This window comes from Tachypleus tridentatus, chromosome 10, assembly GCF_004210375.1.
Source record: "Tachypleus tridentatus isolate NWPU-2018 chromosome 10, ASM421037v1, whole genome shotgun sequence".
Lineage (NCBI taxonomy): Eukaryota > Metazoa > Arthropoda > Merostomata > Xiphosura > Limulidae > Tachypleus > Tachypleus tridentatus.
In genome coordinates, this window is record NC_134834.1 from 100090168 (window position 1) to 100104746 (window position 14579).

The 14579-nt window shown below is 35.7% G+C and overlaps 1 protein-coding gene across 1 annotated transcript in view; it reads right to left on the reverse strand.

Moving 5' to 3' along the window:
- LOC143228426 (plectin-like) overlaps nt 1–9724 on the reverse strand; it is an 84493-nt gene extending 74769 nt beyond the window's left edge. The window contains exons 1-2 of the mRNA XM_076459689.1: nt 9674–9724; nt 1030–1119 (exon numbers count right to left, since the gene is read on the reverse strand). Of these exons, the coding sequence (XP_076315804.1) occupies nt 1030–1119; nt 9674–9724 (141 nt within the window). The remainder of the gene's footprint in view (nt 1–1029; nt 1120–9673) is intronic.
- Nucleotides 9725–14579: the final 4855 nt, after the last annotated feature.

Below are 14579 nucleotides of genomic sequence, written 5' to 3' on the forward strand. Positions count from 1 at the left end.
GTTGTAAAATTACAGAAAATGGCCATTATTCCCTTCAAACTTTGCTTTTGTGATATGGATAATGAAATTTAGAAATTAATGTATTTTCTATGTAAAAACGGGCAAATTTGTACATTTTCATTTACATAAGGTCTGAATAAAGCAACATATGAATCAAGATTTACATGTATTTATACTAAAGTTATACAAAAATGTTTAGAAGTAAGTAGTTTTTCGAGATTTGCGACTGTAATGTAAATCACTTTCACGTTAGCCCCCAGATATAGTCTCCCATAATGTTTTCGTTATACCTTCCTAGGTCGCAAAAGCAAAGTTTGAAGAGAAAAATAGGTCTTTTCCATTTACTTTAGACATAAGTAATTGAGAAATAACACTTTCTGTCCAGAAACAGGAAAAAGTAAAAATTTTGTTACATGGTATAATAATTAACTAGCGTCCAGTCCGTCAAAAAAACGATGGGGCAAATAGTGCACCCTAATATCACATTTAATAGATATTAATGGGTACAACTTATAACGCCCATACGGCTGAAAGGGTGAGCATGTTTGATGTGAAGTGGATTTGAACCCGCGACTCTCAGATTATGAGTCGAGTACCCTGACCATCTGGTCATACCGAGAAGACACCAATCGAACTGTTATACCTGGATAAATGCATTTTGCCTTTTATGACTCCTATTTCAAGAAATCAAGTTTGATACGACGAGACAGACTGGATTTTATATCAGTTAGACGTGAGTTTATATGTTGTATGAAACAACATGAAGTGCTAAAGGTGAAGAAATCAATCATTCATGTTTAAAAAACATGAACTTGGACATATTTTCCATCAAAACTCCACCTGAAAACGGACCTTAAACTTCACACACCTTAATAAGCGAGGTTTTTTACAGTTATGGGCTGAACTTAGTATGAACTTTGTTACAATATTTCATCTGATATATTTGACATTACATTTTACTCAACATTAAAATCTATGTTAAAGCATTACCAAGTTATCTTAATCATAATAATAACCATTAGAACTTACAAGACGTTCCCCAGAGAGAACTTCCAACAAAGAGATGAGATTAGAGCCATCACGAAGGTCTTCAAACAAATTGACAACCTGTCTACCAGCCTGTAAAAAAAAATGCATGTGTTCTCTATATACACGCGTATTGGTGTTGTCTTTAATATAAAAATAATACATTTAAAATAGTAGTTAAGTCATAGAGTATCAATACAAAATATGTCAACACGAGTGTTATTTTTCTTAACATGCATTAGCTTTAATATACTGTAGTACCATCTAGTGACACCAAAGGGAACTTACTCTATCTGAAAATAGTTGAAATTAAAAATATTTAATTGCTTTGTGAATATAATGGTTGTTGGCACATTTGTGGAAAGTGTTCAAAAAAGGAAACATATTCAGTTTAACAGGAATAACCAAATCCTCCAAACAAACATTTTGTATTGGATTTGCACTCAATCTGTGATCCAACAAAACTAAAGGGTCCGATGGACTAATCAACTTGTTAAATCGTTAAGTACATTTTTTGTACTTAACAAACAATGTTACAAAAACAATTAACCAAATGTAATAAATGTTTATACAGTTACCAGTTAAAAGGTTAGATGGTATATATTAATTTACTCTGTAAACTGAAAATTAACTGTTAGCTAGGCGACCTTGGGAACCAACATTATTAAGTTATATTTGTAAGCACATGATTATGACAAGTTTGTAAATGTAACCTAAATTAGATCTAAACAATTAATCATTCATGTTACAAGTTCTATTTAAAAATGCAAACATTAAACATGCTAGTGGTACTGGTTCTACAAGAAAACTAATAAGTTAACCATGCTATTCTAACAGATTCTATTACAAAACTTACACTGATACTATTACTAAACACTTTGCAAAGGGTTTTAATTTTTCATGCGCTGATTATCAAACAAAACATTTGTACTAAACAAAACAAACAAACTAAAAATGCGTAACATCTCCCTGTATACAACAGAAAAATACCAATGACATTAAACCTAAAAATAACACGGCGGTCAGTCAAGTATTCTTTATATCATGCACCTACAGTATACGTGCGACAACGTGTTTAAATAGTCAACGCACATGCTTTATTACTTTTACCTTTTATACTAGCTTCTCCCAGGTACCTGTTCTCGTTGGAAGATCAGCTGTTCTCATTGGTAGAGAAAAACAATGTATTATTATAAATACACCTTATTCAATGTACTATAAAAGGATTAGAGTATATCCTAATCCCTGACTTGTAAAACGTACAATTAGTGATTATGAAAATGTCTACTGAATTACAGCCACCTTCATATGCTCATAAAGGTTTGATATTGTTAATATGTTTTATAGAATGAGATTCATTCCAGTTCATTCCAATGTATCGTCTTGGTTATTGTTTCTTTTTCTGGATCAGAGATCAAACAGTATTGTAACATCGTTAGGAATATATGACTCATCCATAAACACTACAGTTAAACCACCAACCATCACTAAACAACAGATGGTAGATTTTACCCTTCCTTATTGTAATAATGGAGAAACAAGGAAGCCAACTGGTAGGACATCTTTTCCTTCATGTACGAATAGAGAAACAAGGCCGAATGGTAGGATCTCTTCTACGATGCAGAGATACTGTGTGATCTTTGATATAGAAAGGAAATAGTAACCAAGGTGATACATCCTTAACAATGTAACGATACTGTTTGATCTTTGATATAAAAAGGAAATAATAACCAAGGTGATACATCCTTAACAATGTAACGATACTGTTTGATCTTTGATATAGAAAGGAAATAGTAACCAAGGTGATACATCCTTAACAATGTAACGATACTGTTTGATCTTTGATATAGAAAGGAAATAATAACCAAGGTGATACATCCTTAACAATGTAACGATACTGTTTGATCTTTGATATAGAAAGGAAATAGTAACCAAGGTGATACATCCTTCACAATGTAACGATACTGTTTGATATCTGATATAGAAAGGAAATAGTAACCAAGGTGATACATCCTTAACAATGTAACGATACTGTTTGATCTTTGATATAGAAAGGAAATAGTAACCAAGGTGATACATCCTTAACAATGTAACGATACTGTTTGATCTTTGATATAGAAAGGAAATAATAACCAAGGTGATACATCCTTAACAATGTAACGATACTGTGTGATCTTTGATATAGAAAGGAAATAGTAACCAAGGTGATACATCCTTAACAATGTAACGATACTGTTTGATCTTTGATATAGAAAGTAATAACCAAGGTGATACATCCTTAACAATGTAACGATATTGTCTGACCTTTGATCCAGAAAACAGACAGTAACAAAGGTCATATATTCCTAACGATGTAACAATACTGTTTGATCTTTGATCCAGAAAATAGAAAGTAACAAAGGTTATATATTCCTAACGATGTAACAATATTGTTTGATCTTTGATTCAGAAAATAGAAAGTAACAAAGGTCATATATTCCTAACGATGTTACAATACTGTTTGATCTCTGATCCAGAAAAAGAAACAATGACCAAGGCGATACATTCCTAACGATGTGACGATACTGTTTGATCTTGAAAACTACATAACAACCTTAAATAAGGAAAACAAAAACAAAACAACTATACTTCTGACACAGAACCGAGACAAACTGCCTGAGAAAATTAACTTAAACTATCGACACGAGACACGCTGCTACTGAATTTCAACTGTCAGTGGATTAGCAGTCATATCTAGCCGAAAGATAAAAAAATTGAATTTCACGATTTATTGGCTACACATAGTTGTTTCTATTTAAGTATTTATGCAAGTTTTTAACAGGCTACGCGGTTAGTTACATCCATTTAAAGGTGGTCAGACGTTACACTAGAAACAAAATATGACATTCCAATAGCGTTTTGATCACTTCTGAATTTGACGCGACATTTTTAACATATGTTATACAGAATATATACTGTTAATAGTTCGTAACCCGATTAACACAAGTAGCGACAAATTTGGGTGTGTGTGTATATGTGTGTGTGTGTGAAGGGTGGGGTACACGTAACCCACTTACGTAGGGCCTCAAATGGTCTCAAACGGCTCTGTTGACGAAAATGAACTATCTTAACAAGTCTGGTGTGAGTTCACATCAACCACTATTAATTGAAATGTTATAAACATTTCCAGTAAAAACATTAACTCAAAGATTCAAAGAAATGTTCATAACAACGTTGAAACTCTCTCTTCTGTTACTGTGTAGTTCAGCTTAACGAAACATGTAAAAACCTTAAAAAACATTCAACCTTCCATGAACTAACTACACTTCTGATAATTAGTATATCTCGGATATTGAAACGTTTAAATCGACAGCACAGTTCAGGGGATATTTTAGCACAAATTTTCGACAATAAAAACACTTGAACTTATAATAGTATTGTATTATCCCTGAATACGGCCGAACAACTCTTAAGAAGTACTGTCCAATCAGGTTCCACATATCTTTCAAGGACGAACGACCACGTGTATAAAAGTATTTTCTTGACAAGTCCTACACGTGGATCATTGTTTTTAATATTTGAGAAAGGAAACTAAACGCATGCGCACGCTGACACAAATCATGCAGAGGTTTTCTCTCTTTCCAACTTTCTTTAAGCGATTTAATGCGAAATAATAACTTACTCTAAAAATACAAATCTGAGCTACTTGCAAGTAATTATTATTATAAACCGACATCTGAAGGAAGAAATATTTCACAAACAACTGAACACATACATTCTGGTTCTTTCAATTTTGTTAATGGTAAAGCAGTCTAAAGCAATACACTTTCCCCACTGATGTAAATTCAAGACGAGGAATTTTTACTTCATTGATAGAAACAGATTTAAATATATTTTTCTTTTCTGTATAACAACGTCATCTGGTTTAAATGCCTTCCACATTTGACACCCTTTACAAACAAATCAATTTCCCTGGTTACCACACTATGCTGTTAAATATTATTTATCTACTTACCTTCAACGTTAATTATTTTAACTCAAGCGACAGCTTTCTTTATTTCGATTTCTCTACATTGAATAACATACAGCGTTCAGAGCAGACAACATAGCCTCCAGCGCGAGGAGGGCGCAGTTTTCTTTACTACCCCGTACATCTGTTTCGCTGGACCTGTATATGTACACTTTGTCTCTAATTTCAGTGCTAATAATGTAGCACGTTATTATAGTTAACTCATATAAATACAAATCGAACAATGTCTTTTCAGCCGTGCCCTTCCAAGGAACGGTCTCCCATTTAAAAATGGAATTAAAAGAGAGAACATGTCAATCTTTAATGCCTTTTGGAGTCCTCCGATGGACCAACAGTAAGTATACGAACTTACAGTACTAAAATCCAGGGTTTTATTCCTCGCGGTATTCAAGGTGCAGACAGCCTATTGTGTAGCTTTGCGCTAAAACAAACATTAAAATACCTTCAGGAATTTTTCCTTCACTCTTCTATCCCGTTCAGAGTCTCGATTGTACACATTTTAAAATTATTGGTTAGTGAAGTTAATGGTACATTTAAATTTTCTTCTGCTGAACAACAAAAGATTTGTATTACGAGAAAATTCAGTGAAGAATTTAACGAAATTTTATGTTTGAAAAACAGTTTTTATGTAATGAAGTTGCAAAAGCCAGAAATATGATGTAAGCCTAAATCTCGCGAGATCTCATTTACATATTTTCTAATGATTGTTTTCTCATTTTTGTACCTCTCCTGAGATAGCAGTAAGTCTTCGGATATTCACGAGGCTCAAATCAGAGGTTCGAATTACCCTCGAAGGACAGACACATCAGGTAGTCCGATGTGGCTTTGCTATAAGAAAAACACATTTACCTGACAGTTTCAGTGACCCTTATTTCAGTACTGTACAATTCTGAGTACCAAAAAAATATAAATAGAAAACGTTTTAATTATTAATGCATTTATTTATTTTACACAAAGATAAAAATATTCCCATATCATTTCTTTAAAAAAAAACAAGAAATTTAAACCAATTGGCATCAGATGTCTCTGCATACAAGTGTTTCTTTTTTTTATTCAACATGATTAAACTTAAGGTAAATGTTAGGAAGCTTTTTTGTTTTTTTTAAATTAAACACAAAGCTACACAATGGGCTATCTCTGCTATGCCCACCACGTGTATCGAAACCCGGTTTTTAGTGTTGTAAGTTACAGCTGAACCACAGGGGGGCGTTAGGAAGCTTTAAAAGGTATAACCTTTATTTCTTTAAAACATTTTTTCTTCATTACACGGCACTGCACGACCTTTTAATTATAGATTTTATCATTTCGACTTTCCCTCGAACTGCTTCTTCCTGTTTTTGTTATCAACTCCATAAAATCTTACGAAATACGTATACATTACACACAATTTTCCAATTCAACAATTCTGTTGTGTAAACAGAAACTCTGCATTTACTTAGTTTTTACTACACAACCTCTGTCCTTGTTAGTGATTCTGGTTCAAGTCACAGTACCTTAACCCTGTTCTTTGTTAATGATTCTGGTTCAAGTCACAGTACCTTAACCCTGTTCCTTGTTAATGGTTCTGGTTCAAGTCACAGTACCTTAACCCTGTTCCTTGTTAATGATTCTGGTTCAAGTCACAGTACCTTAACCCTGTTCCTTGTTAATGGTTCTGGTTCAAGTCACAGTACCTTAACCCTGTTCTTTGTTAATGGTTCTGGTTCAAGTCACAGTACCTTAACCCTGTTCTTTGTTAATGGTTCTGGTTCAAGTCACAGTACCTTAACCCTGTTCTTTGTTAATGATTCTGGTTCAAGTCACAGTACCTTAACCCTGTTCTTTGTTAATGGTTCTGGTTCAAGTCACAGTACCTTAACCCTGTTCTTTGTTAATGATTCTGGTTCAAGTCACAGTACCTCAACCCTGTTCTTTGTTAATGATTCTGGTTCAAGTCACAATACCTGAACCCTGTTCTTTGTTAATGATTCTTGTTCAAGTCACAATACCTGAACCCTGTTCTTTGTTAATGGTTCTGGTAAAAGTCACAGTACCTTAACCCTGTTCTTTGTTAATGGTTCTGGTTCAAATCACAGTACCTTAACCCTGTTCTTTATTAATGATTCTGGTTCAAGTCACAGTACCTTAACCCTGTTCTTTGTTAATGATTCTTGTTCAAGTCACAGTACTTTAACCCTGTTCTTTGTTAATGATTCTTGTTCAAGTCACAGTACCTTAACCCTGTTCTCTGTTAATGATTCTGGTTCAAGTCACAGTACCTTAACCCTGTTCTTTATTAATGATTCTGGTTCAAGTCACAGTACCTTAACCCTGTTCTTTATTAATGATTCTGGTTCAAGTCACAGTACCTTAACCCTGTTCTTTATTAATGATTCTGGTTCAAGTCACAGTACCTTAACCCTGTTCTTTATTAATGATTCTGGTTCAAGTCACAGTACCTTAACCCTGTTCTTTGTTAATGGTTCTGGTAAAAGTCACAGTACCTTAACCCTGTTCTTTGTTAATGGTTCTGGTTCAAATCACAGTACCTTAACCCTGTTCTTTGTTAATGGTTCTGATTCAAGTCACATCTTGTTCCTTTAGTGAAATACACTGAAAAGTTAAAACTGCATTGTAAAATATGACACCAATCTGTTACGAAACGAAAAAATCGCAAATTAATCTCACATCGTGTTCTATTCGCATACTAATCTCACATCGTGTTCTAGTCGCATACTAATCTCACATCGTGTTCTAGTCGCATACGAATCTCACATCGTGTTCTAGTCGCATACGAATCTCACATCGTGTTCTTCGATTATTTTTGTTATGTACGTGATTTTAGCCTTATTCAGATATATAATGTTGAGTCTAAGATATAAATAAATTTATTGCTGTTTTCCGATGAAAGTTTTTTCAAGTTGACTTTCCTCGTGACGTCAGAAGGTCGCCCGTGAAAGAGTGAAGCACAAAGCTTCATACATAAACGATCAACATACCACTGTATGTCAACTGTAAAGTTGTATTTGCGAAACGTCCACTTCATACCTACTTCAAACAACATATTACACACAGCTGGCTATTCTTTGTGTGTGCTCCCCACCTCCTACAGAATTTCAAGTTGCTCTCTCCACGCCCACGTATACCTGCCCAAACCCCACGCGTGTCCCTGTGACATTTCTGTCTGTCGTTCCATTAGCCTTGTTTCTTATTTTATGTCCTTGTTACACTTAATACGTTTCAATTTCAAAATATTTACATCACCTGGTCAACACGTTAACATACAATTAACTGAAATGAATCGTTAGAAAGAAGGCTGACAGGGCAGAAGATAGTCATGTGCTGGTATCACATTAAAGTTCGTGCTTTCTGTTACGGAATCACTCATTTCCAAACAATAGCTTCAATGAATTGTAAATATATTATTCTACATCAGGAACGTGATCTCTTAATTATTTATAAAAGTTAGTATCACTATTACACCCATCTACTACTATTGTAGTGTCTATCACAACACTACTGTTACAGTCACAAACAATTAGTGTCTCTATCACTCTACACAACACTACCGTTACAGTCACAAACAATTATAGTGTCTCTATCGCTCTAAACAATACTACTGTTACAGTCACAAACAATTATAGTGTCTCTATCGCTCTAAACAATACTACTGTTACAGTTGTAACTAACGTCTCTATCACTCTACACAACACTACTGTTACAGTCACAAACAATTATAGTGTTTCTATCGCTCTAAACAATACTACTGTTACAGTTGTAACTAACGTCTCTATCACTCTAAACAATACTACTGTTACAGTTGTAACTAACGTCTCTATCACTCTACACAATACTACTGTTACAGTCACAAACAATTATAGTGTCTCTATCGCTGTAAACAATACGACTGTTACAGTTGTAACTAACGTCTCTATCGCTCTAAACAATACTACTGTTACAGTTGTAGCTAACGTCTCTATCACTACACAATACTATTGTTACGGTCACAAACAGTCAAATATAACGACTACACACACCTTGGAAGTTCTACAACCCTAATTTGAGTGCATAATTTTGTTTCGAAAAGACTGTTACATATCTTACCAAACCGACCGATTTTGATGGCATGACCCCTCTACCTACAAAACTCCGAACAATGTTAGAATGTAATTCCACTGCGACTTGATACTATCTGTGGTTGTCACATTTCTTCATATAAGCAGTACCTCATATACAAGATATTTACGATACACTTAAGTGCTTCATTTTGCAGAATGATTAAGATGAGGTGATGGTGTTACTTTGGAAGTACTTCATTTCTACCCTTTAGTAGTCTGTCCACGTGCTTCATTTTGGAGAATGATTAAGATGATGGTGTTACTTTGGAAGTACTTCATTTCTTACCTTTAGTAGTCTGTCCACGTGCTTCATTTTGGAGAATAATTAAGATGAGGTGATGGTGTTATTTTGGAAGTACTTCATTTCTTACCTTTGGTACTCTGTCCACGTGCTACATTTTGGAGAATGATTAAGATGAGGTGATGGTGTTACTTTGGAAGTACTTCATTTCTTACCTTTAGTAGTCTGTCCACGTGCTTCATTTTGGAGAATGATTAAAATGAGGTGATGGTGTTACTTTGGAAGTACTTCATTTCTTACCTTTGGTACTCTGTCCACGTGCTTCATACTCATAATGACTGGGAGACACATTATGTCAACACTAGGCCTACTGACGTGAACCAGAAGTCAATATTATGTGTATTGTTTTCTTGATCTTCCTAATTCCCACTGAGGGCCGCGTTGATTATAGTAACTTAATCCTATGCCAGTTTATGCTCTTCATCATATCGTGATAGTGACTTCGTCCCATGATGATCTGTGCTCTCCATCATATCGTCTCGTGATAGTGACTTTGTTCCATGATGATCTGTGCTTTCCATCATATCGTCTCGTGATAGTGACTTTGTTCCATGATGATCTGTGCTCTCCATCATATCGTCTCGTGATAGTGACTTTGTTCCATGATGATCTGTGCTCTCCATCATATCGTCTCGTGATAGTGACTTTGTTCCATGATGATCTGTGTTCTCCATCATATCGTCTCGTGATAGTGACTTTGTTCCATGATGATCTGTGCTCTCCATCATATCGTCTCGTGATAGTGACTTTGTTCCATGATGATCTGTGCTCTCCATCATATCGTCTCGTGATAGTGACTTTGTTCCATGATGATCTGTGTTCTCCATCACACCATCATAGTGACTTTGTTCCATGATGGTCTGTGTTCTCCATCAGACCATGCTTGTCCTACTATGCCAGATTTGTCATTCTCTATCCAATTTGTCTCCTTGCACATAACACCTGACATACAAATGGTTAGCTTCGACGTTTTTAGCCAATTCAACAATGTACTAAAAGTTGAGGCTCCAACAGTAGTGAGACTGGCAACAGATGACACTCTACTGGTAAAAACATACATCCCAACAGATAACATCATGGAGTTGTTCACTTGTGTGTAACCACCACAGTCGTTCAGCTATATTGTATGTATTACGAACAGAGGAAAGGTAGGGCTATCGGCTCGCCATTATCACTTGTGATTACCAACATCTATATGGAATACATCTAGCATTGGAAGCTGCACCTCTCTTACCAGCAGTGTGGTTTCGATACGTAGACGATACGTTCGTCCTATGGCACCATCAACAGGACATAAAGTAATACTTGGACCATATTAACAAACTTCGACCACCTATCCAGTTCACCAGAGATTGCAAAAGTAATGTCATACTGTCGTACCCAGACATCCGGGTGGAAAGAGATGAATCTGGTTCCAAGACATCTGTGTACTATAAACCAACAGCCACCAGTCACTTTGAGTGACACAATCCAGATATTGTTAAGAAAGGTATTGTGAGATACATACGGCAGGGTGCAGACGACATCATCGCTAATAATACAATAAGAAAACAATGAATGAACCAGTTAACAGAGACATTCGAGAAAAATGTATTCCCATGGACAAAGTCACTGTGGTGGTATGATGGAGAACACAGGTTATCATGGAACAAAGTCACTGTGGTGGTATGATGGAGAACACAGATAATCATGGAACAAAGTCACTGTGGTGGTGTGATGGAGAACACAGGTAATCATGGAACAAAGTCACTATGATGGTGTGATGGAGAACACAGATCATCATGAAACAAAGTCACTATGATGGTGTGATGGAGAACACAGATCATCATGAAACAAAGTCACTATGATGGTGTGATGGAGAACACAGGTAATCATGGAACAAAGTCACTATGATGGTGTACTGGAAAACACAGATCATCATGAAACAAAGTCACTATGATGGTGTGATGGAGAACACAGATCATCATGAAACAAAGTCACTATGATGGTGTGATGGAGAACACAGATCATCATGAAACAAAGTCACTATGATGGTGTGATGGAGAACACAGATCATCATGAAACAAAGTCACTATGATGGTGTGATGGAGAACACAGATCATCATGGAAACAAAGTCACTATGATGGTGTGATGGAGAACACAGATCATCATGGAACAAAGTCACTATGATGGTGTGATGGAGAACACAGATCATCATGATCACTATGATGGTGTGATGGAGAACACAGATCATGGAACAAAGTGATGGTGCAAACAAAGTCACTATGATGGTGTGATGGAGAACACAGATCATCATGGAACAAAGTCACTATGATGGTGTACTGGAAAACACAGATCATCATGAAACAAAGTCACTATGAATGGAGAACACAGATCATCATGAAACAAAGTCACTATCACGAGACGATACGATGGAGAACACAGATCATCATGGACCAAAGTCACTATCACGAGACGATACGATGGAGAACACAGTTCATCATGGACCAAAGTCACTATGATGGTCTGATGGAGAACACAGATCATCATGGAACAAAGTCACTATGATGGATGTCATCATGGAACAAAGTCACTATGATGGTCTGATGGAGAACACAGATCATCATGGAACAAAGTCACTATCACGAGACGATATGATGGAGAACACAGATCATCATGGAACAAAGTCACTATGATGGTGTGATGGAGAACACAGATCATCATGAAACAAAGTCACTATGATGGTGTGATGGAGAACACATGGAACAAAGTCACTATGATGGTGTACTGGAAAACACAGATCATCATGAAACAAAGTCACTATGATGGTGTGATGGAGAACACAGATCATCATGAAACAAAGTCACTATGATGGTGTGATGGAGAACACAGATCATCATGAAACAAAGTCACTATGATGGTGTGATGGAGAACACAGACCAGCATGGAACAAAGTCACTATGATGGTGTGATGGAGAACAAGATCATCATGAAACAAAGTCACTGGTCTGATGGAGAACACGACCAGCATGGAACAAAGTCACTATGATGGTGTGATGGAGAACACAGATCATCATGGAACAAAGTCACTATCACGAGACGATATGATGGAGAACACAGATCATCATGGAACAAAGTCACTATGATGGTCTGATGGAGAACACAGACCAGCATGGAACAAAGTCACTATGATGGTGTGATGGAGAACACAGACCAACATAGGACTAAGTCACTGTCATCAACACGGCCCTCAGTGGGAAGTGGGAAGATCAAGAAAGCAGCACACATAACATTGACTACTAATTCCATCAGTAAGTCTAGTGTTGACATACAGACTTACGTTGCTCTCAGTATTATTAAAAAACAGAGACAAAACTCTCAAAGGTAAGAAATTAAGTGCTTCCGAAACATCTCCAAAGTGTCTTCCTGACAACCAAGTGGTTAGAGTACCCATATTCGGGATAACAGGTTCGAATCCTCGTAATTTAAGAAAAAGCTTTCCAGTTGTGATGCACATAACATGTCTGATAGACACCTGGTGACAAAGGAAGAATGCACCGGTCAAAACGTTGTGAAAACAACTTATCGTCACCAGTTGTGTGATGCCGGTGTATTCAATAATACAAACAGACGGCATCGTACGAATTTAGCACCTGTCATATGATTATTTAGTGGTTAACTTTTACAATAACCTTACCTGGTTAAATGTTAAAACAGCTTCAAGAAGGTTTCAACGTCCAGGTGCGAGTTTTCTCAGTGTACCCTTAAACTTTGAATAAGTTTCCCTTCTACACGTTAGATTAACATGTAAGCATAAGATCGATATGCGAGTACAAAGAATTGAATTTTGTTTATTTAATATAGACATGTCGATGTAATAAAATCATTGTTTTACCATAAAATCAGTATGTTATTACTGGATGGCCATGTTGAATTTACTTGCCGAGCCAATAACGAATCGAAATATTTTATACTATTTCTGAGTGCACGAAAAGAAATACTTTTCTGAAGACTTTATTTATCAACCACTTCCACACGTCAGCGTGGATTATCTAACAGTTGTTGAGCTCCACAATATACTGCTGTAATACTTTGTCGCTATCTATTCAAAGTTTACCACGAAACTCTACGAAGTAAATCATTAACAGACTGTTTTTGGTACAAACCCAGTTAATTACCATCTTTTACAACTGATTCTAAACCTACACTATGCACAGATAGATGGTCTTCGAATGAACAAATCATCAGAATTACGGTCACGTGGTGCCGATGAGCACGTAAACGTCACAAGAGCATTGGGAATACCATAAACTTCGTTTGCACTGTTTTCAGCGTCTCTGAACATTAGAAAACGAGAACTTGCAAAACTCGATTTTCCTTCTTTAGAAGTAGGTACATTGGAATTATTAAGTAGCCAGTTGGTAAAACACGTGGGATTTTTAATTCACAGCTTAATAACCCACACAAACTGTGGTGTATGAATAATTTCTATTATTCATTATGCCGTAACCAACTGTTTCATTATTAGTTTATGTATTTCTTTTCATCAAAGGTAATATTAAACATTTAAACTGTGACACGCAGACAATGCTTTATTTGATTCGCCGTACCCTCTGCTATGTACAAAGTTATATCTATACAGTCTCAACAATACAGCTAAAGTAAATGAAATGTATTAGGTCTCAATGTCACATATTTTAAATTTTACCTTTTGTGAAATACAAAACTATAATACAGCCGGTACGTGTGGCAGTGTTAGTTTTGTTACAAAATAAGAAACTACAAAACACGATCTTTTATATTGTTATTGGATTATTATATTATTGCGTGTAACATAATACTGTAAGCACCATGTTATGGTTGCTGTGAATAACTGATTATTAAACTGTTATATCCTAATTATTAACAAGTTGAAGTCTCTTATTCTTCCTATGTAGCAGTTTGTATAAAATCATGTTTAATACCTTCATGTCTCAAATGAGACATTTCATTACAAAAGATTCTGCTACAAATCTACCCCAGTCTACTTCAGGCTACTTTGTACTTGAACGTACGATGTTTTAAACCTTTCGATGTCATAATACAAGTGGTATTTCAACAAAAGCTTTGTGTGCTGTAACACAGACAATTTTATTAACTTGACGGTTAGGCAACAAAGTATTGTTG